At 44.2% G+C, this 23,148-nt stretch overlaps 1 protein-coding gene across 1 annotated transcript; it reads right to left on the reverse strand.

Annotated features, from left to right (window-relative positions):
- Positions 1-11,652: 11,652 nt before the first annotated feature.
- On the reverse strand, positions 11,653-22,059 carry LOC115458182 (vomeronasal type-2 receptor 26-like). Its single transcript, XM_030188043.1, has 3 exons — positions 21,844-22,059; positions 17,001-17,124; positions 11,653-12,569 (listed from the first exon to the last, which is right to left on the reverse strand). The coding sequence occupies exons 1-3, from the start codon at positions 22,057-22,059 to the stop codon at positions 11,653-11,655; spliced, it is 1,257 nt and encodes a 418-aa protein (XP_030043903.1).
- Positions 22,060-23,148: the final 1,089 nt, after the last annotated feature.

Genomic DNA, 23,148 nt, shown 5'->3' on the forward strand with positions numbered 1-23,148 from the left:
TTGTAAGCCACTTTGAGCCTGCAAAGAGGTGGGATAAGGTGGGATACAAATGCAACAAATAAATGAATATATCCAGGTGCCCCCTTCACCTGTAAGGGCTATGGTAGTGGGTTTTGGGGGGCTCAGCACACAAGGTAAGGGAGCTATGTACCTGGGAGCAATCTCTGAAGTGCACTGCAGTGCCCCCTAGGGTGCCCGATTGGTGTCCTGGCATGTCAGGGGGACCAGTGCACTAGAAATGCTTGCATTTGGTCATTTCTGAGATGAACGTCCTTGGGTTTCATTATCGTCGAAATCAGAAATGACCAAGTCTAGGGACAACCATGCCAGCCTCTATGCCAGCCTCAAATATCATACTTAGCAGTATGCAGGTCCCTAGAACAGTTTTAGTGGGTGCAGTTCACTTCAGGCAGGCGGACCCAGGCCCATCCCCCCTACCTGTTACACTTGTGGTGGTAAATATGAGCCCTTCAAAACCCACCAGAAACCCACTGTACCCACATGTAGGTGCCCCCTTCACCCATAAGGGCTATGGTAGTGGTGTACAGTTGTGGGGAGTGGGTTTGGGGGGCTCAGCACACAAGGTAATGGAGCTATGCACCTGGGATCAATTTCTGAAGTCCCCTGCAGTGCCCCCTAGGGTGCCCGGTTGGTGTCCTAGAATGTCAGGGGGACCAGTGCACTACGAATGCTGGCTCCTCTCACGACCAAAGGGCTTGGATTTGGTCGTTTCTGAGATGGGCGTCCTCGGTTTCCATTATCGCCGAAAATCAGGGACGACTATCTCTAAGGACAACCATCTCTAAGGTCAACGTAAATTTTGCGATTTGGCCGTCCATCTTGTTTCGATAATATGGGTTTCCCCGTCCCTTCGTCGGGACATCCTGCGAGAACGTCCTCAGGAAAACTTGGGCGCCCCTTTCGATTATGCCCCTCTCTGTCATCTTTAAGAATCTGAGGTTCCTTTTGGATCCTCTTTCCCCTTGGAATACACTGAACTCTACAATATTGTATGAGAATGGCATAATGCAATTGAAATCTATCAGAGTCCTGTCTCAAGTCAATAAGGTCATGCCATTTGTCTTGCAAAGAGTCATCATCCTGGTCTTCAAATACAACCTGTTCCTGAAGAAGGCATTGTAGCCGATCTTCTGCATAGCTTAACACATTATCCCAGTTCTTGAAGGACATCCCTCAAAAGTACATAAAGAAAACAAAAGAGGGATCCAAGGTACATGAAGCAAACAAAAAAAAAAAAACACGTAAGGGCCTTCAAGACTGGGACAATGGAAGAAAATGTATTCAATATGACCTGAGATGGGCTGTGTTTTGACGTGAATCCACCTGCATCAGGGGTCTTTAACAAATAACATAATAATAAATGATAAAATAATAATAATAATATACCATACATTACATTAATATGTCACAAATGAAATATATATATATATATATATATATATATATATATATATATATATATATATATATATATATATATATATACCCTGTTTCCCCGAAAATAAGACATCTCCTGAGAATAAGACCTAGTAGAGGTTTTGCTGAATTGCTAAATATAAGGCCTCCCCCTAAAGTAAGACCTAGCAAAGTTTTTGTTTGGCCCCGATGGGACATGGACACAGAAACCTTAATTTTTTTCTCTGCAACCCAAAGACGAAATAACATTAAAGAAATGCAAGAAACAAGACTGAGGTGGAAAATCTATCGTCCAGTGGACTCCTACCATCCTTGGTGGAGATGAAAACAGTAACAGAGTTCAAACATGCGTGGGATATGCATAGAGGAATCCTGTGCAGAAGGAATGGATCCTCAGAAGCTTAGCTGAAATTGGGTGGCGGAGCAGGTGGGGGGAAGAGGGGGTGGTGGTTGGGAGGCGAGGATAGGGGAGGGCAGACTTATACGGTCTGTACCAGAGCCGGTGATGGGAGGCGGGACTGGTGGTTGGGAGGCGGGAAATACTGCTGGGCAGACTTATATGGTCTGTGCCCTGAAAAGGACAGGTACAAATTCAAGGTAAGGTATACACATATGAGTTTGTCTTGGGCAGACTGGATGGACCATGCAGGTCTTTTTCTGCCGTCATCTACTATGTTACTCTCCGCCTTATTTTTGAAAGTGATAGGCGCCCAGATTTTGACCCAAATCGGGAGATGGGCGTCTTTCTTCAGTGGGCGCCCAAATCGGTATAATCAAAAGCCGATTTTGGGCGTCTTCAACTGCAATCTGTCGCGGAAGTGGCCAAAGTTGACTGGGGCGTGTCGGAGGTGTGGTGAAGGCGGGACTAGGGCGTGTTTATCGGCCGAGGGGAGATGGGCGTCCTCGGCCGATAATCGAAAAAAGAAAGGTGTTTTTAGCGCAAATTTGGGTCACTTTTTTTGGACCCTTTTTTTCACGAACAAGTCCCAAAAAAGTGCCCTAAATGACCAGATGGCCACCGGAGGGAATCGGGGATGACCACCATCGGGGATGACCACCCCTGACTCCCCCAGTGGTCACTAACCCCCTCCCACCCAAAAAAAAACAACTTTACAAACTTTTTTTTTCCAGCCTGTATGCCAGCCTCAAATGTCATACCCAGCTCCATCACAGCAGTATGCAGGTCCCTGGAGCAGTTTTTAGTGGGTGCAGTGGACTTCAGCCAGGTGGACCCAGGCCCATCCCCCCCTACCTGTTACACGTGGTGGTAAATGGAAGCGCTCCAAACCGCCCCCAAAACCCACTGTACCCACATCTAGGTACCCCCCTTCAGCCATATGTGCTATGGTAATGGTGTAGAATTGTGGGGAGTAGGTTTTGGGGGGATTTGGGGGGGCTCAGCACCCAAGGGAAGGGAGCTATGGACTTCAGAGGTAGTTAAATTTATTTTTTTAATTGTTACAAGTGCCCCCTAGGGTGCCCGGTTGGTGTCCTGGCATGTGAGGGGGACCAGTGCACTACGAATCCTGGCCCCTCCCACGGCCCAATGCCTTGGATTTGGTCATTTTCGAGCTGGGCGCCTTCGGTTTCCATTATCACTGAAAAACGATACCGCCCAGCTCAAATCCGCACAAATCTGATGCATTTGGCTGGCACAAACCGTAGTATCGGAAAAAAGATGGACGCCCATTTTTTTGCAAAATACGGTTTGCCCCGCCCCTTCACGTACCCGTTCTCGGAGATAGACGCCCATGGAGATGGGCATTCGCGTTCGATTATGCCCCTCAATGTTACCATCCTCCTTCACGCTTTTGTGAAGATCAACTAAGTGAGCCCGGAAAGAAAAGAAACATCCCCCTTGCAGAAATAATAAAAGAAAAGAAAATGAGTAACCGAGCCCTTTCGGCGCTGCTCCATCGCCCAAGGGCTAAGTCAGACTAGAAGGATGGAAAGTGTTGCAAATGTACAGGAGGAGCGCATAAAGCGCCACCAACGGGGAACGGAGCTACCGTAGAATTTTTTTTAACGTTTGTAATACGGTAGGGATGATCCTGCACCCTAAGCCCTCTCACAACCTCCCGAGACCCCCAGCCAGAGCAGCCCGGCCCCACATTCCATTACCTTCCCTAGTGCATACCCCTCCTCCATTCCCAGCCCGGCCAGGGCGGCTCTGCTCAAGTCCTGCGGTCACTGTGGGCAGATAGGCGAACCGCGGCCTACTCCTGCAGGATACCACCCCCCCCACTTCAATACTGTTCCCGACCGCCACAGTCCCCCTACTACTCCCGAGCCCGGCCCCGCTACTACAGAGTACTACGGTATCCTCTGAGCTACAAGAGACTACTCGTGCACCCACGGTAAGAATTCTTCTTCATGAAAAAATAAGACATCCCCTGAAAATAAGACCTAGCACATCTTTGGGAGCAAAAATTAATATAAGACACTGTCTTATTTTCAGGGAAACACGGTGTATATATATATATATATATATATACACATATACACATTTTAATCCCTCAGGGTAGCAGCTGTTGTCTTTAGGAGCGGCAGCTCGTCCTCCTCTGCATGTCTATTTCATCTCACAAACACACAGTTCAAGTCAAAAGGTCTCAAGGATCTGGGAAAGATTCCCCTGGAGTTAAATTTCCCTCGTCAGGGAATTCAGTTGAGCAAAAGAGCAAAGTTCCCCAATAAGGTTCTGAAAGAGCAATTCTTTACAACAGTTTATAAGCTCGCGGGCCAGTTGCCCATAGCAAATAGCCTTAAAGACTCTTGCAATGCTTTACACAATCCCCCTCCCCCAATCCGTTCAAACAGCTTATCTTAGTAAGTTCATAAACTCTGCAAGAATATCAGCAACCAAATACTTTCACTTCTCCAGTTCACATGTTGCCTTCTGTAACAAGGGCTGGCAGCTCACCTCCCACTACACGCTATATATTTGCCTGTGTCCTCCCTCCACTTCCTTTACTTGCTGGAGTTCTCTTGTTCTGTAGTTTCCCAATCCATTAATGAAGGCTCCATTGGGAGTTCCACAAGTACGTCCTTGCCCTCCTCCCGATTTTCTATGAGTTTTTCTGCCTCAGGTTTGTCTCTCTGGGCTTCTTGTTCTCTGAGGGGTCCTTTTACAAAGGACCACTGAAAAGTGGCTTGTAGTAATGTAGGCGCGGGTTTTGGGTACGCGCATAATGATTTTTCAGCATGCCTGCAAAAAAGGCCTCTTTTTTTTCCCAAAAAATGGACGTGCAGCAAAATCAAAATTGCCGCACATCCATTTTGGGACTCTGACCTTACCGCCAGCCATAGAGCTAATGGTAAAGAATTTGGATGGTAAGGACCTATGCATGTCAGATGCCACTTGGCACGCATCCACTACACATGTCCAAAAATTATTTTCAATGAATTTACCACAAGAGCCACGCGGTAGTCGAGCAGTAAGTCCATTTTGGCGCATGCTGAGCACGTGTAAACGGGGTCCTGAGAGCCTTAAGAAACTCCTCTCTCACCACACCCAGGAAGAAGCACATACTGCTTTTTCAGCCAAGAGTACCGAGTTGAGCTTCATCCCTCTTACTCCCTCTAGTGGTGGCTGGGGAAAATGACAAGTCTTTCTCTGAGCTACTTTTTCCCCTTTATTTGCTAGGGCTCCACTCCTGGTCTTTGGGCCTGCCTTTCTTACCCTGTCTCAAAAGGGGTTCTGGGGACTGTAGTCTTGGTGGATTTTGCCTTCTAATTGGGACTTGAGCATTAGCCTCATCACAACATCCAGTGTCTACCCATGACCTGCCAAGTCACTGCCCCTTCCTGTGCTCGGTAGTTAGTGTTGGATTTTTACTGCACTGGCTGTTATTAACGCACAGTAGCAATTAACTCAGCTTTATGCTAAGAGCAAATGCTAAAACCTGTACTAACAACTTAGTACACTTTAGTAAATGAAGTCTATAAATGAATACCTCAACCCACTATCCTAATCTTTTATCATCGGTGATTATAACATTCACATTGATGATTTACATTCACCTAAATCCTCTTTGTTCCAATCCCTCCTGCATTATCTCCATTTCACCAAGTTGGTTTACATGTCTAGCCATGCTGTTGGCCACACTCTAGATCTTATCCTAGTTCATAATGATATGTTCTTCCCACTTTACACCAATTCTTGCCCTGCCTTGGATGGATCACTTATACTTTACAATTTCCCTTCAGTTTTCTTCACAGCCTTTACCTTCTTCAAACCTCCCCCTTAATAACCCCCTCCCCAATTTATTAAATGAGATCCTCTAACTTCCCAGCCTCTGTTTTCCCACTTACCTTCTGACTTTCTTGACTTGCCCCTTGATGAGGCTTCTTTCTGTTGGAACTCATGCCTTGCCGCTTTGTTCTAGCCCCCTACTTCACCCTGTCTCGATAGGGCTCCTGTGGCTCCCCCTCATAGGAAATGATCTCTATGGTTTCATTATGGACTCTTTTGTTATTGAAATGTCACCTATGAAGAGCTGAGCACTCCTAGAGGAAACACCCATGCCGGAAATATTGCGATCTTGCTAACCACTAGAAATTATAACACCAAAGCAATTATTAGGTCCAATAATCCTTCTAAATCACTGTTTCAAGTGTTATCTAATTTGACACACTGTAAACTGAGAGGGTTGATTTGACACACTGTGAATAAACTGAGAGAGCTGAACTTATAACTCAAAGTGGTGAATTGGATTGGATACTGGTGGTGGTGGTAAATGGAATCTGCTCAGAGAAAAGGAAGGTGAGTAGTGGAATGCCTCAGGGGTGAGTGCTGGGCCAATTCCATTTAATATATCTGTGCGAGACATTGCTGAAGGGTTAGAAGGAAAGGTTTGCTTTTTTGTGGATGACACAAAGATTGCCAACAGAGTGGGTACACTTATGCAAGTAGCAGATACATTTTATAAAATTCTCTAACAAGATATAAGCATGTCTCCCACTTATGCATGTAGGACATACTTCTAATTCTCTAACAAGACAACAGGACTAATTTATTTTATTACATTTGTACCCTGTGCTTTCCCACTCATGGCAAGCTCAATGTGGCTTACATATTATATACAGGTACTTATTTGTACCTGGGGCAATGGAGGGTTAAGTGACTTGCCCAGAGTCACAAGGAGCTGCCCGTGCCTGAAGTGGGAATTAAACTCAGTTCCTCAGGACCAGAGTCCACCACCCTAACCACTAGGCCATTCCTCCACTCCACTAATGCACTGTTTATATGCATTAATGCTGAGAAAATTAGCGCTAATGCATATAAGTGCATTAAACACTATTACTTAAGCTCTTGCATAAGTGGCCTCATTGATAAGTGGAAGGGGCATAGACATGGTTGGAAAATGGGCAGCTCTAAATATTGAACCAGGGCTTGGATAATTCTCACAGTCTATCCACGATAAAGCTCACCAAAATATCCAATAGCTCTGTGTGTATATCCTGTTATGGTTTACACGAGGAAAAGCCTCAAACGCTAAGGAAAGCTCCTTTGTCAGTCACCCAACATAAGGGAGCAACCTTTCATTCATCATAGGTTGAAAAACCCTCGTTATAAGTAGTCTTACCTTGAACCTGATTAGATGCTCCCTTAAAAAATTGCTCACTCAGTAACTAACTGTTAGCCACTTAAAATATGGATGAGCATGAGGGGAGATCAGGTTGACAGTGCACAGTCTGCTGGATAATAGGTGATTTAAACTTAGATAGCATGACACTGATAACAAGATTTTAGCCTATATTCATTTTAATTCACAACAAAGCCAGCTCAATGACACTATCAAATCTCAACAGCTGTAGTCGTAATTAAGATACCAATCAGGTTCAAGTGTAAGATTACTTATAACAAAGTTTTTCAGCCTATGATAAATGAAAGGTTGCTCCCTTATGTAATTTAGAAAAGACACAAGAGATGGGCTCGTGTTACACATGCTGTAGCTTCAGAAGTTGGCGAGAGCCCCTCTCCTCACCCCCTTTGAAAGGATATCACTGTAAAACTTTGGTCAGGTGCACCTTGTAGAGCCCCTGAAGGCCAGTACCCAGATCCTTTGGCATACTAGGCCCACAAGGTCACTGTCTGCCAGACCTCACCAAACATTTCCTATTCTGTCCACCACAGCAGGACTATGCTGAAAATATTTCCTCAATTGTGAGCAACATTATGAGAGTCCATACAGTTTCCTGCATATGTTGTTTGAAATTTGGAGAATATATGAGGTACAAATAAGGATCTTATGAGGTACAAATAAGGGTCTTATATAATACAGTAGCTTTCAAATTAAAATTGGGGGGGGGGGGGGACTTTCGCCTAGTAGCGCATGGTTCTGTATGGAGTATCCTTGAAGGATACTATTGAAAAAAAGATCTTTAGGGAATCCCAACAGAGAGGTTTCAATAATTGTGAAAGAAAGCCAGGAGTGTTCAATGGGAGCAGAGTAAAGGATGCAAATTATCCCCATTAACTTCAATACAGCCTGTAGATACAAGTTTAAAAATAACATAATTTTAAGTGTCTATATTGTAGTCTCGAGTAGGGTAAGGCAGCAGCTCTGCCCATGGAATGCACCCCTTCAATGGACTAGACTCACAGGATGGCTCAGAGTCTGCTTCCCACAGTCATATAGGCACCTGCCTAGGCTGTGGCTGCCCACAGGCCCCTGTATCACCTAGTCTTTTGTACCTTCCTCCTCCTCCTCAATCAGCTTGTGTGGGCTAGCAATCCTTACTACTACTACTACTACTATTTAGCATTTCTATAGCGCTGCAAGGCATATGCAGTGCTGCACAAACATAGAAGAAAGACAGTCCCTGCTCAAAGAGCTTACAATCTAATAGACAAAAAATAAAGTAAGCAAATCTAATCAATTAATGTGTACAGGAAGGAGGAGAGGAGGGTAGGTGGAGGCGAGTGGTTACGAGCCCTATTTCTTCAATTACAGTTCCGTTCTGGGTCAAACAGTTTGACTGCCCACAGTTCAACATACAGTTCTGTAGCTCCAGTTCCAAACCATGTGCCTTTACAAACAAAACAGTTCTAATGCCTTCAGCTCTGAACAAAGTTCCTTTATGAGCACAACAGTTCTAAGGCATTCAGCTTCAACCCTTTCCTTCACTCCTCATTTTGGGAATCAGAGGAGGGTGAAGGGACCTCCTCCCACATCTCTACCAGCACTACTCCTGGTAACCGCCCACTTGGGTCTGGGCTGAGCTTTCCTATCGTGTTCCCTTCTCCTTCCCCAGAAATTTCCTCCCCTCCCGCATCAGCCCTGCAAGCATGGCTGCCCAGAACCCTTTTACATATTGCCCTTTCACCTTGGCCAGAGTAGACACCTCCATAGGTTCTGGGTCTAACACCGTTTCTGTTCTCCTCCCAAGGGCTGCCAGTTCATGGGATCCTCCTCTTACCTTCCCTGCAGCTGCCTGTTATTCTACTGATTAGATCTCCCAGGCCAATCCCTTTCCCCACTCTGAGAAACCCAGGGATTGTGGTGTTGAACATGCCTCCCAGCTGGGTCAATAGAAAAAAAATAAGTAAAAATACGTCACAATTAATACCTTTTATTAAATTTAGATATTAAATATGTATCATATATCAAAGAATAAAGTGGTTGCTCAAAGCATGTACTAACCACAATTGCTCAACTGCAAAACACTATGCACAAATTTGTGCAAAAACACACTCATAAACCTTACTGTACCATAACACTGGGCAGACCCTAATAAACCAATATACCACCCATACGGAAAATGCAGACCGTCAACAATATGAAACAAGGGATCATAATATCACAATTCTCATGTAGAGCCACAAAACACCCTTTTAGGGTGGAAAGTGTTCACAATGAGCTCCTTTTATAAACGACTATATGTAGATCCTTCAAGAGGTAGTGTGTCATGATTTAGGCTCTAAAACCCTTTCTGATGATTTGGTGCCACCTCAGTAAGGCCAATACACAATTTCTCCACTGCAAAACACTATACACAAATTTGTGCAAAAACACACTCATAACCTTACCAAACCATAACAGTACTAATTCCAAGGACAGGACGAGCTACAACCTTATGCGTGGAAAGGCAGCACTGTAATTACACCGGGCTCTAAAACATCAGTGCACAACCTAGTGAAACAAAAAAAAAAAACCCAAAAAGGGCTGAAAATACTACACGCCAGCAGAATACTGCACCTTGATCACACATGAAAAACACATGACACAACAGATATGAAGGCAAAATACTGAACTGGAAAGTTACCTCCAGATGTCAGACTCAGCATGTAGCAATACTAGAAAAATTGAAACTTACATGCAAAATATCACAGATGCACATTTCCAAAAGCTGACATATTCCAATTAATAAATTCTGAATAAAATGCTTTTTTCTACCTTTGTTGTCTGATCATTTAGTTTTTCTATTCACTTTGGTCCCAGTGTCTTCTCTTTTACGCAGTGTCTTCTTTTCATTTGATATTTTTTCTCACACTATGTCCACCATCCTCCTGTGTCCTGTCTACAATCTGTAGCCCTGTCCCTATCCTTTCTCCACTTTAAACATCTGCCCTCAAAGTGTTTCAATCCAGCCCTTAAATTCAGCCATTTTCCCTCCATCCATATCCAGCATTTCTCCTCACTCCCTTCTGTCCCTGGATCCACAATCTCCCTCTTTTTCTCTTTCCCCTCTAGTGTATATCTATCCCTCCCTCTCATCCATCCCCAAGTACCTCTCTTCCCTCCTTCTTCTCTCCCACTGCCCATATCACTCTCAGTATCTCCTTTCCTTGCACCCTGGGCCCAACATCTATCTCTTTCTTCCTCTTCCTTCCCCTTATAGCATCCTTCCCATCCCCATACAGCTTCTCTCTCTCTGTCTCCCTCCCTCCCACATCCATGTTCAACATTTCCCCTTTTCTCCTGATGTGCATCTGTCCCTCCGTCCTCCTTCACATCCAGCATTTCTCCCTCTCTCACCTCTACCAGCCAGCATGCTGCCTCGGTCCCTGACTCCCTAAAGCATTCTTATCTTCACCCGTACCCGTCGCCGTCAGCGCTGCCTCACTGCCTGCCATTCATTTTCACAGGCAGCTCCGTTCCCGCTCCCCTTTGCCGCGTCCTCCGGCTCTCTCTGATGCACTTCCTGTTTAACAGGAAGTGCATCAGAGAAAGCTGGAGGAGTGGATGCGGCAAAGGGGAGCGGGAACGGAGCTGCCTGTGAAAATGAATGGCAGGCAGTGAGGCAGCGCTGATGGCGACGGGTGAAGATAAGAATGCTTTAGGGAGTCAGGGACCGAGGCAGGCAATTGTGAGGGGATGTTGGGTGGGCCCTGGCGGGGGGTTGGGGTAACGCACGGGGGGGGGGGGCAAGGAGAGCTGCCGGTCAGGGACTCCCCGATGGAGAGAGCAGGAAGGACGGTGAGAGAGGTCCCTGGCTGTTGCGGAAGCCCTGCGTTTGTGAGGGCAGCAGCCATGGGAACGTCAAATTGGGCTGGGGAGGCTTAGCCTCCCCAAGCCTCTTATACGGGGCGCCTATGGTAGTCATATAATTAAAGACAAAGTAAGCACCGATGTTTGTCTCTAAAGTGAACTACAGTTAAAGGAAGCACTGATGTCTGCTCTCTATAGAATGGGATAAAACTTATTTACCTACCTAATTCAAAGCAAGCATCTCTTTATTGACTAATTAATAGATTGGGATTTATTTAATCCCTCTCTGAAGAAGTTGCAATATGTAATTAAACTCTGGAATTTGTTTCCGGAGAATGTGGTAAAGGTGGTTAGCTTAGCAGAGTTTTAAAAAGGTTTGGAAGGCTTTCTAACGGAAAAGTCCATAAACCATTATTAAATTGGACATGGGGAAAATCCACTATTTCTGGGATAAGTATAAAATGTTTTGTACTTTTTTTTTATCTTGCCAGGTATTTGTGGCCTGGATTGGTCACCGTTGGAAACAGGATGCTGGGCTTGATGGACCTTTGGTCTGTCCAAGCAAGTATGGCAATACTTATGTACTTATGTAAGTTCACTCAAGATGATTTACAGCAAGAATAAAACATAGGCAATAGACAATGACAGTAATAAATGTATTCAGAAAACAATGTATATTATAATGTAGTATACTACTTACAGTGTCAACACAGTACATATTAAAACATTTTTATAGACTAGAGGAAGCATGAAAACCATGGTCAAACAGACACTTTCTTTACTATTTGACCTTGTTACAAAGGTTTTTCCCAATTATATGATCCTTTGTGTTCAGCTCAGGCCTGAGCAGAATAATGTAGCACTTGGGGAAGAATATACACCCCAACAGTCCAGCACTGGAAGCCAGGATGGCAAATATCTCCACAGCCACCATGTATTTACCTTTGGTGCTCAGGTAGGCTGGGATGAAGGACACCCAGACACTACAGAACACCAGCATGCTGAAAGTGATATGCTGAGCCTCATTGAAACTGTCAGGCAACTTCCTGACTAGGAAAGCCACAATGAAACTTAGAAGAGCCAAAAAACCAATGTATCCAATCACACTATAAAATGCAATGGTGGATCCTTCATTACACTTTGGTATCATCTTCCCTTTTTCAGACTGTATGTCATAGTCTGGAAATGGAGGCGAGATAAGCAGCCATGCAGTGCATATCACAACTTCACCCAAGCAGCAGAGAAGGACTAGATGGCTTGAGAATCTTGTACCTACCCACTTGCTTAACTTGCTGTTGGGTTTGGTGGCTTTGAAGGCAAGGAGAACTGTGATAGTTTTTGCCAGCACAGAAGAAATAACAATAGTAAAAATAATCCCAAAAGACACTTGTTGGAACAAACAAGATACTCTTCCAGCATGGCCAATAAATAGCATAGAGCAAAGAAAAGACAGAATCAGGGATATGAGGAGGATGTAGCTTAGATCCCGGTTATTGGCCCTCACCACAGGAGTGTCTCGATATTTAATAAAGATTCCAAGTACTACAACTGTGATGATGGAGAAGAGAATAACAGTGCAAACCAAAGTTGCTCCCAAAAGATCATTATAGGAAAGGAATTCTATGGTTCTTGGGATACACTGATCCTTCTTTTCACTTGGCCATTGATCTTCAGGGCACTTCATACAGTTCTCTGCATCTATAGAGGAAATGACATATTAATTCTTATATTTTGAGCATTATCTGCAGAGGTTTTCTTTCTTCTGGTCCACCCTGTAGTAAGGATGTTCAATCTATGGTCCAAAGCCTGATTGGTTAAAATTTGAGCCCTCTCAACTTGACATCATCTGGAATGGACATTAGAAGCATTTCTGAAACAATGTCTATTCCAATGATTCACCCTTTGGAGCTGCATGATTGGTAAACATTCTTGCAACTTTTTCCTTCCTCCTCCTGTAAGTTGGCCTCTTTTGAACTGTGATTCCATGCCTTATCTGGGGAAAGCTCCTCCATCTCCCTTTCATCTACATTATTCATACAGATCATGAGAATAGTGGTGCAGGGTCAAAGAAGAAACCCAACTGGATCACCTCTTGGAAAGTCTTTAGTAAGTTAGTGAAATTGATTGGGAAGCGATTGTGTTTTGGAAGGGGCAGATGTTTTTGATTAGTTTGGATGTGTTAGGCTTGGAAGCTTGGCCTCCTTGATCTGGTCAATGAAAGGGGTCAACTTGGGGATGGTTGGTTGACATATTAGCTACAATTGTATGCATACAAAGAAATACAACCACTAGTTGGTATTTTATTGTTGAATCACAGTCCCTGAAGAAGCCTTAAGAGTAAAATGGGCTGGACCATTATCAGGTGTCAGTTAAGTACTCAACTGTTTTGTGAATTTATTTAAATAGAATAAGTGTTTGATAAGAATTTGTTTTTGGCGATTGTGCATGAAAGATAATGAAGACAAATGTTTTAAATTATAATATACCAACAAGAGTATCAGATTTTTGAATAAGGTAAAGTTTATTTTGAAAACACATTGAGAGGTCCTTTACAAAGGCGCATAGGTGCCTATGCACGTCCAACACATGTCAGTTTGGAACTACTGCCTGGCTACTGCATGCTCCGGGCACTAATTCCATTTTAACGCATGCCCAAAACATGTGGCGCTTACCCGGTGGTAATTGGCAGTTTACATGTGCTGACCGCTTACTACCTAGTTAGCGTGTGAGACCTTACCGATAAGTCAATGGGTGGTGATATGGTCTCAGCCCAAACATGACGCATGCTGGTTTTAATTTGCTGCGTGTCCATTTTCCGGCACAAAAAAAGCACCTTTTTTCCAGGCATGCTGAGCAAATGGACCTGTGCACATCCAAAACACATACCTACACTAGTGCAGGCCACTTTTAGGCGTGCCTTCGAAAAAGGGCCCCTAGGTTTTTCTGACCAATGATAAAATCCATTATCCCAATTGAAGAGACTGAAAATAAGTAAGCATTTGGGTGTTTGAGGCATTTTCCCATGTTTTTATGAAAATTAGTTGCAGCGAGTGTTGTGCACAAATATAAATGATTTGGTTTCCATTGCAGCAAATTTTTGATTGTCTACTGTTGAGTTGACACCTTATTGGTTTGCTTACATATTGATCAGGTCAAATTTGTTGTTTACTATCCTTGGATTTATCCACAACTTTTGATCTGGTGGACTATGGATTACTACAAAAATAATAAATAAAAGACAGGGTTGATAAATAACCTCATATATAATAACTAATGTAATAAAAAATGCATATCAAGGACTTTGTGGTGGAGAATAGCCCACACACCATTTAGTTTTTTGATAGTGAAGAAGACAGTATAGGTACGTGTCCTAGTTGCCCTTTATTATATACTAGTTTAAAAAAGCCCGTTTCATTGAAATGAAATGGGCACTAGCAAGGTAATCACCTTCTGCCATTAATGTTTTTAAGGGAAGTTCCAGCGTCCCCCCTCCCTCCCTCCCTCCCAATTCCAGGGTCCCCTTCCCTCCCTCCTTCCCAGTTCCAGGGCCCTCCAAGTTCCAGGGTCCCCCCTCCCTCCCAGTTCCAGGGGTCGTCGTCCCTCCCTCCAAGTTCCAGGGTTGTTGTCCCTCCCTCCCTTCCAGTTCCAGGCCCCCTCCCTCCAAATTTTAAAAGTCATCCTGACTTACCTCGTCAGGGTTACAGCGGTCGGAAGCAGCAGTAAAAAGCGTGCAGGCTCAGCACTTACTTCAGTTTTCCGTTCTCTGTCTCTCAGCTCTGGTCCCGCCCTCATTTCCTGTTTCTGCAAGGGTGGGACCAGAGCTGAGAGACAGAGAAGGGAAAACTGAAGTAAGTGCCGAGAGTTCCCTCGAGGGCGGGGCAGTGATCGGGATTGCGATTACAAACCCTACGAACACTACACGGCTTTACTGCCACACTACCACGGAGTCAGCTTCAGAACGCTGGATGTGTGAATTATTATATTAGAAGATGTCTGATTGTTTTATGTGCCTAAGTAGACATGATATGTTATTTATTACATATTTTTATATTCTAGCTATATATGTTGTAAGGAGTAGGTAGAAGGAAGGCAGAGAAGAGCTGATAGTGACAATAAGCGGGGAAAGGATAAAAACCCTCAGAGGGGAAAAGGGAGGAGGAGACTGATGAAAAGGGAAGAGAACTACAGAGCCCAGCAACACTTGCAAGGAAGAAGGGAACAAGAGAAACAGTACCACAACTCCCAGCAGGTAGTAGAATCAGGGGGTGATTGGGAGATGGAGGATAATCAGGAGGAGGAGCAGCACCTGGGAGAGAGGGTGGGGGAAGACTCCATGGAGTGGGAGGAGATTGAACTAGGAGAAGAAAGCAAAAGGAAAGAGGTGGGTGAGGAGCAAATGGAGTTCTTTTGCTCAGGACAAAGGGCGGTGGAAAAGGAAGAGACTGCAGAGAGAGAGAAGCCAGAGATTTGAGGCCACTAAGTGACAATGCCTAGATGCGGTCTGGCTTCATGGAACTGTGGGAATTAATTACCTGAAGGAGGTCAGTCTGAACGTTTGTGGGAGGTTGTCAGAGTGTTGGTGTCTGGCAAATGAGGGTGGTGAAAATGCCTCTAACTCTTAGGCAGTAGCAGAGAGGAGCGGAGGAATAGACTGAACCACAGGTTTTCCCAAGTCTTTAGCTAATTCTAAGACTGAACTGTTGTTTGTTTGGTGTGTTTGAAAAGGGAAGCAAAGTGCACGGAGACCAGCAGCTGTGGTACAGTGAACATACTGTTTTTCCCACTGGTACCGTGGTGTAATAAAGTACTCGGCAGGATAAATTTGGTACTGTGAATAATTACTTTTTTGCAAGTGAGCAGAAGCAGTTCCTCTTAGGAGGTGGATTATCCCTAATTGTGTGAGTGAAGACAGACAGCACGAAGAGGTGCAGGTCGAGAGCGGACAGCACGGAGAGGTGCTTGCTGACAATGTGTTTTATTTATTTATATATAATTTTCATTATCATTTTTATCTATGATTTATATACATGTATATGTTTTATACATACTTATTGGTTTTAATATTGTATTTCATTGTAGCCCCTGACGCAGCCCCTTTGGGTGAAACACGGCCCACGGCCTGTGTCACGCAATATACTAGTTTCCAACTCTGCAATTAATGTATGTGTGTATCTATCACTGATGTGCTCTGTTTATTTCACAGTTTTAAATGTACATGCCATAGCATTGGAGGATTTGTAGTTCCTGATTCTACCCATTGAAATCCCTCCTGGAACAGCTCCTGATTCATTATGCTCAGTTACTTCTGTGTGGGATGACAACAGCCCACTTCTGTGCAATCTGAAAGATTTTGTAACTGCCATGATCCTCAGGTTTGGGGTGCCCTTACCTGCTTTAAAGATTACTAAATATGTGGCTTTAAGCTGTGTTTCAAAGCCACCAAGACTAACTCTTAGTATTCCAGTTTAGGTTACATCTACCTTTGCTCTAGTGTATCTTGTTCCCAAGACGCTAGCTCATGGTATTCCCATCCCTATTGCTTCACTGTAAAGGGGGATTGCTTCAACTTTGACACTATACTATACTATTCTGAGCAGGGACCGTCCTTAGTTATTAATTTGTACAGCGCTGCGTAACCCTAGTAGTGCTCTAAAAATGTTAAGTAGTAGTAATATGCCCAGCAAGTTTTGGAGGATCAGCTACCACTTAGGTGGGTAATGGGGATGATTTATTGCCTAAAGCTAGTACCAGGGGGATCAGTGGGGGTTGGGGTGGGTTGGATGATGCTCAGGAGGCTGTGGGTTATCAGCAGTAGTTCAGGTTGTGATCTGTGGGATTAGGATGGTTTGCCACAAGCTGCTTTTAGTTGATTTGGGGCAGCAGCCACGTATACCTCTTTATTAACAGAGGCAGAATGACTGTAGGGACAATGGGGCAGCACCTGAGGGCCCACAGCAGTAGGGGTCCCATTCTCCTCTAGTTTCCATCTAGTTTAATCATTTTTGATAGGTGAATAGGGACCCATGACTAGATCACTGTCAGTCTGCCCCTTCTGCCCATGATGGTCAGTGTTTAAAAAAATGCTGACCGCCGCCAAATGAATATTGTCTGGGATGCATTTTTGTCTACCTGATGTGTTGGAGAATTCTCCTTCAGAGCAGTGGACACAGTCAAAGCAGCAGATTGGCTTCCCAGGTTGAAGAATTTTTCGGTATCCAGGAGCACAGCTCTCAGAACAAATAGAGCGAGGAGTCTGGAGAGAGGAAGAATGAGAGACATATTGCCATATTCCCTACACAGTTGTTAACTCTCTGTCTGTCCTGTCATCTCTAAGACCTTTTGTTATACTAATTGTAAAATCCTTAAACATTTCCCCAGTAAAAAAGGAACATATCCAACCTACCAGCCTGTAATTGTTTTTGAACTCTGCCTTGACCGACCAGTGCACTCGGGGGTCTGTATTTTGTATTAGAAGTAATTCTGTTTAAAAATGATTGTTTAACTTTGATTGTGTGAAAATAAGTTGGAATGTAGAACATTAAGACACAGCTCTAATTATTTTGGTATGTGAAGGGGGAGGTAGAGCCTGTTTTTGTGTTCAGACTGGCCACCCGGACTGGGAAACATGTGATCACATTCCCATAGTATGGCTTGTTTCTCAAGCAATCTGTAATTTTCCTTAGCTCTGAAAATGAGTTCTAAACCTAATAAAAAAGGGGGGGTTCTGGCAGTGAAGTGGGAAGCTCATCTATAGGTGGACGCACCGCGTAGAACTTCTGGTCAAAGAAGCTCCTGGCTTTCGCTGTGAACAGGGCCCCCCAGCTGATGATAAGAACCTGGATGATGCAAGGACCAGTGATGATTGTTTATAGTGTATTGCTTCTTTTCCTGGTCTAGGAACTCTTAGCATTGCTTAGATGTAGAGACCAGTGATGTAATGATTGTTTATAGATTATTATTATTATTATTATTAACATTTGTATAACACTACCAGACGCACGCAGTGCTGAACACCTGACACAGAGAGACAGTCCCTGCTCGATAGAGCTTACAATCTAAAAATACAGACAGACAAGACAATTAAGGGCGAGGAAAGTACTGGGTGAGAAGGAACAAGGATAGGGGAATTGAGTAGTGGTTAGGAGCCAAAAGCAGTGGTGGAATGGTGGGTTTTCAGCATAGATTTGAAAACAGGTAGAGATGGAGCTAGGCGTACAGGCTCAGGAAGTCCATTCTAGGCATAAGGTGCCGCAAGGGAAAAGGAACTAAGCCTGGAATTAGCAGTGAAAGAGAAGAGAGACGACAAGAGAGATTTGTCCAGCGAGCGGAGACTACGGGGAGGAATGAAGGGAGAGATGAGAGAGGAGAGGTAATGGGGGGGGGGGGGCTGCAGAATGGATGCATTTAAAGGTCAGTAAGAGAAGTTTGAACTGTATGCGGAAGCGGACAGAGAGCCAGTGAAGTGACTTGAGGAGTGGGCTAGTGTGGGTAAAACGATTTTGGCGGAAAATAAGTCATGCCGAAGAATTTTGGACAAACTGGAGAGGAGAGAAATGGCTGAGCGGAAGACCAGTGAGAAGCAAATTGCAATAATCCAAGCGAGAGGTGACAAGGGTTTAGATAAGGGTAGATAGGTATTGTTTGTGTATATAGCTTAATCATTGTATATATCTTAATCATTGTAGATTTTAGAACCTCTAATAAAGGACTCATTTACCTAATATGAATCCAAAAGAATCCACAGTAATTACTGAGTAGTTTGTGTCAGTAAAGCAGGCAGTAAATCCATAGCGGTACACAGTCACACTTCACATTATACACTGCCAGACAGACAAACTAGCATGTGCTACCTGTTATCCACAACATTCTAGAAGACACTTAAATGCATGCATGATATAAGTGCACAAGAGGCAGGCCTTGTTCAATGGCAATGAAGCTGTAGAACAAAGGAGGTGGTAGAGAAAAGAACTGCATCAAAATTGAAGAAAGCTTGCAATCATCCTCACTGTTCCTGTGCATTCTTAAGTCTATAAACTTTTTAGCTTCCAGCTGCTACTCCGAGTATTCATCAGATCCTCTCTGTTCTAGAAAGTATTTAACACTTAAAAAGGTTTTTTTTCATTATATAGTATTACCATTCAAGTATTTTAATGTCTATCATATCTCTGTGCTTGAGTATACACATTTAAGTTTCTAAGAATCATCACGTATGACGTTTGGTGCAGATCCAACATCATTTTGGTAGTGATTCTCTGGATCTCCTCCAATACCCCCACTTTCTCCTTAAAGTATGGTTTCCAAAACTGGAGACACTCTTGCAGGGGAGGGTGTCACCAGTGCCTCTACAATACTGTAAAAACTTCCATTTTTTGACTAGTTATTCCTCTTTCTTTGCACCCTAGTAATCCTCTGGCTCCAGTTACTGCCTTATTGCACTGGCTCATCACAATGAGATCATCTTATAATTGTCCCCAGGTCTCTTTCCTATTCTGTGGCCCTCATTATCTCACTCCCTTTGTATGCCACTCATAGTAACATAGTAGATGATTTTAATAAACCCTGCATGGTCCATCCAGTCTGTCCAAGATATGCATTTGTGAGTCTTGAGCTGCCATTTTCAGAACACAGACCATAGAAATCTGCCTGGCACTGGATTAATTTTTAACTACTGAAGATGCTGTTAGATCTCATTGGGCAGGAGCAGGCTTTATCTATCTATAATCAGGACACAAACTGTATAAGTCTGCCCGGCACTAGTCTTTCTTCCCTACTACTGGATTTGCCATTATAGCACAGCTAAGTTGATTTTATCTCATTCTTTTTACATTTAGGAAAACTTTGTGCTTATCCCACATATTCTTGAATTCTATTACCATTTTCATCAATTTTCGTACTGTTTTCATCTCTACTTGCTGGCATTCCTTTAATCAAACTGTATACCTGAAAATTTAAATACTAAAACTTAGCAGACATTAACTGATCAGGTTCTCCTAAGGACCTATGAATCTCTCTGAAATTCCTTAATATCCAAGGCTGTAGCCAATGACAGATGTAGTCAGCAGAAACCTTGTTGGTGTAAATGTTGAGTCTTTTATGCAATAACCTCAGTTTACCTCTTCAGTTAGTTTTTCTTTCAGAAGACTCTGCAATTTTGACTACTTCCCCCAATTTCTATCTTGGATTCAACCATGTACTGCACTGTTTGAGTAACCTTTTCCTATTTCTGATTTCTTTCCCCTTATTGTCTGAGTTACCTCTTTTGGAAAATGTAAGTCTCTACTTCTCTTCCTTTTAATTACTGCATATACTATATTAAGGAAGAGGTTCATTCTGTCAGTACACTCAGATGAGCCGCTGAACAACTGCGGCAAGCTCCCTCAAAACCAGAGTGGAGCAGAAGCAAAACCAAAGGAAAAGAGTCTCTTGAGAACCTGCACCGCAGGTAGAAGCAAGAGTGGGCCACACCGCTCACTGAAGACCAGGGATGTCACTTAAGACAGGCAAACAGTCACTGAGGTGCCTGAGCTGTATGCTCAGAAGGACAGCAACACAAAGCAACAAAACCCAAGCCGACGCTCCCAAGGCAGGCAAGGAAAGTAGCAAAGCCCGAGCCGACGCTCCCAAGGTGGGCAAGGAAAATAGTAAAGCCCGAGCCGAAGATCCCAAGGCACAAGACTCAATGGCCCTGCACAGCACCCAAGGGCCAGGATCAGCCCACATTGACCCCTCTGAGCTACAAGCACCGCTCCCTCTTCCAGAGATACCTCAAGACATGGCCTAAGCCGCTGCACCTGCAGCACTCCCCATCATCCAGCCCACACAGTCCCAAGCACAGCACAATGCCACTTGCTGCATACAGCGAACAAGGACTCACGGTGGGCGACAGGAATTTCAGCTGAGGCACGGGAGGCTCTGGACTCGCTGGCTTGGCAGCAGGCTTCACTGGACCCAAGCAAAGGTGAAAACTGTAGGCAAAGCTTTTACTCCTCAGGACTACCAAGCTTGAAAGCAGGCTTCACAGGAACACAGCATCAGGTGAAAGCTGTAGGCAAAGCTTTTACTCCTCAGAACTCTCTGGCTTGGAAGCAGACTTCTACTGGAACACAGCATAAGGAAAAGCTGTAGGCCAAGCCTTTACACCTCAGGACTCCCTGGGTTGGAAGAAGACTTCCACTGGAACACAGCATAAGGAAAAGCTGTAGGCCAAGCTTCAGGCCACAGCCTCGCAAAGAAACAGAGCTGGAACTAGCAGGGCCCCAGGCGGGCCTGGGACCAATCAAGGGTAATTGCCAGAACACTGAGCACTCTCAGAAGCCAGCTGAAGAAGTGCTCAGTGATGATGACATCACTAGCTTGGCTGCCACCACTCAACAGTGACCCCATAGGCCACTGACTGGACCTGCAGGTAATTTTAGAAGGTTTAGAAGGAGGAAGAGGGCATTGATGAGTGCCCTGACTGTACAAGTCTCCTGTTACCTGAAAGTCGCAGTTCACCTTGACATACCAGCACACCTGAAGTCTCTTTCTTTTCTCATATTTTTTTTATTGAATAACACAACAAAGTACTCACAGCCATAGTTCCTGAAGCTGTCCCAGAGCACGGTATGCTGTGCCAATTTCATTCAGGGTGACTTTCCTTAATCCCTCCAGTGGGATTTGATTGGTACGTGGTCTAAATATCAACACTCATCTTTTCCCTTCCCCATAGGAGCCAACTTTTCAGAATTACTGGGGGTGCTACGGCAAGTTGAAATAACCCCTCCCTGGACACATACAAGGAATTTTCTCACCCATAGAGCTGTCTCCTATGCCCCTCCCCTTCTGAAATTGGACATCTATATTTTGTGCTCTCTCTATTCCTGTCTGAATCAGAATACGGATATCTAAATTCCTGTTTTCAGACATCCAAAACATGAATAGAATATCTAAAATAAAAGACATAGTCTATGAAAAATTATATAAAATGCCAAGCCTCATTAAAATATGGGTTCCATAATATGGTACTTGGATTCATAAAGAATTGATGATCCTCTGGAGCTGTTTGATTGAAGCTTCCAATGTTGACACTAATTAAGGTACCATTGGGAAGCAGGACCCAGTTAACAATATCATAGTAAATTGGCACATTCCCTTTGGCATCAAAGATGATCTCGCGTCCATTCGTGGTTTTGAAGTGAACCTTTTTCATGTATTGGTTGAGCTAGAAATGGAATGAAATGAAATGAGGACTGAAGTCTCCACAATTGGCATAAATGTATTTGTTTTAATTATAATTAGCCCATGCCCAGTGGCGTAGCAAGGGGGGGAGGCGGGAGAGGCGGTCTGCCCCGGGTGTCAGCTCGGGGGGGGTGCTCCCTGCCAGCTCCCCCCCCTGGGTGCAGCACAATGACACCCCCCCCTCAGCGCATCAACACCCCCCCCACCCTGACGAGTGCCTACCCTCCTCAGCTCCCTCTGGCTCCAACCAGTTCCTGCACCCTACCTTTAAAGAAATTTCGGAAGCCGTGGAGAGGCAAACCAGCCCTCCGCTGACGCAACTTCCTATTTCCGCAAGGGCAGGACAGACAGCATGAGGGAAGGCCTGATGAGGATCCATGCTTCTTTTGCATGCAGGTGTGAGGCGCTGCGGCTTGCCTTTCCATGGCTTCCGAAATTTCTTTAAAGGTAGAGTGCAGGAGCTGGTTGGAGGGAGCTGAGGAGGGTAGGCACTGGGTCGGGGGGGGTGTTGATGCGCCGAGGGGGGGGTGTCATCATGCTGCACCTGGGGGGGGGGGGGGGTGCAACGGCAAACCGCCCCTGGTGGCAGCCCTCCTTGCTACGCCACTGTCCATGCCATTTCCATAGTATTCCATCTTGAGTAGAGAGGTGTGGTAGCCGTGTTAGTCCACTTTTGTTTTAATTTATATTTTTATTTTAATCAAATTAAACAATTGTTACATTTGACAGGAAATACAGACAGAAAATATATTATATGAGAAACAATATTCTTTCCCATAAAACAAAATTTGTTCAAAGGAAAAATTTTAATCTTCTTTAGACCACAAAAAGGAGGGGGAGGTCTATCGAATCTGAAATTTAAAGAAATATACAAAAGAAGAAATATGCTTAACATGCAAATCTATCTGATACATTAAATTATAATTATCTTCAATGGGTTAACGGTGTCAATTTCTTCATATTAAGAAAGACCTTAAGTTGTTCGGGTTGATAGAAAATATATTTCAATCCCAGATATTTTATAACACATTTACAGGGGTAATTAGTTAGTCCACTTTTA

Source organism: Microcaecilia unicolor, chromosome 14 (genome assembly GCF_901765095.1).
Source record: "Microcaecilia unicolor chromosome 14, aMicUni1.1, whole genome shotgun sequence".
NCBI lineage: Eukaryota > Metazoa > Chordata > Amphibia > Gymnophiona > Siphonopidae > Microcaecilia > Microcaecilia unicolor.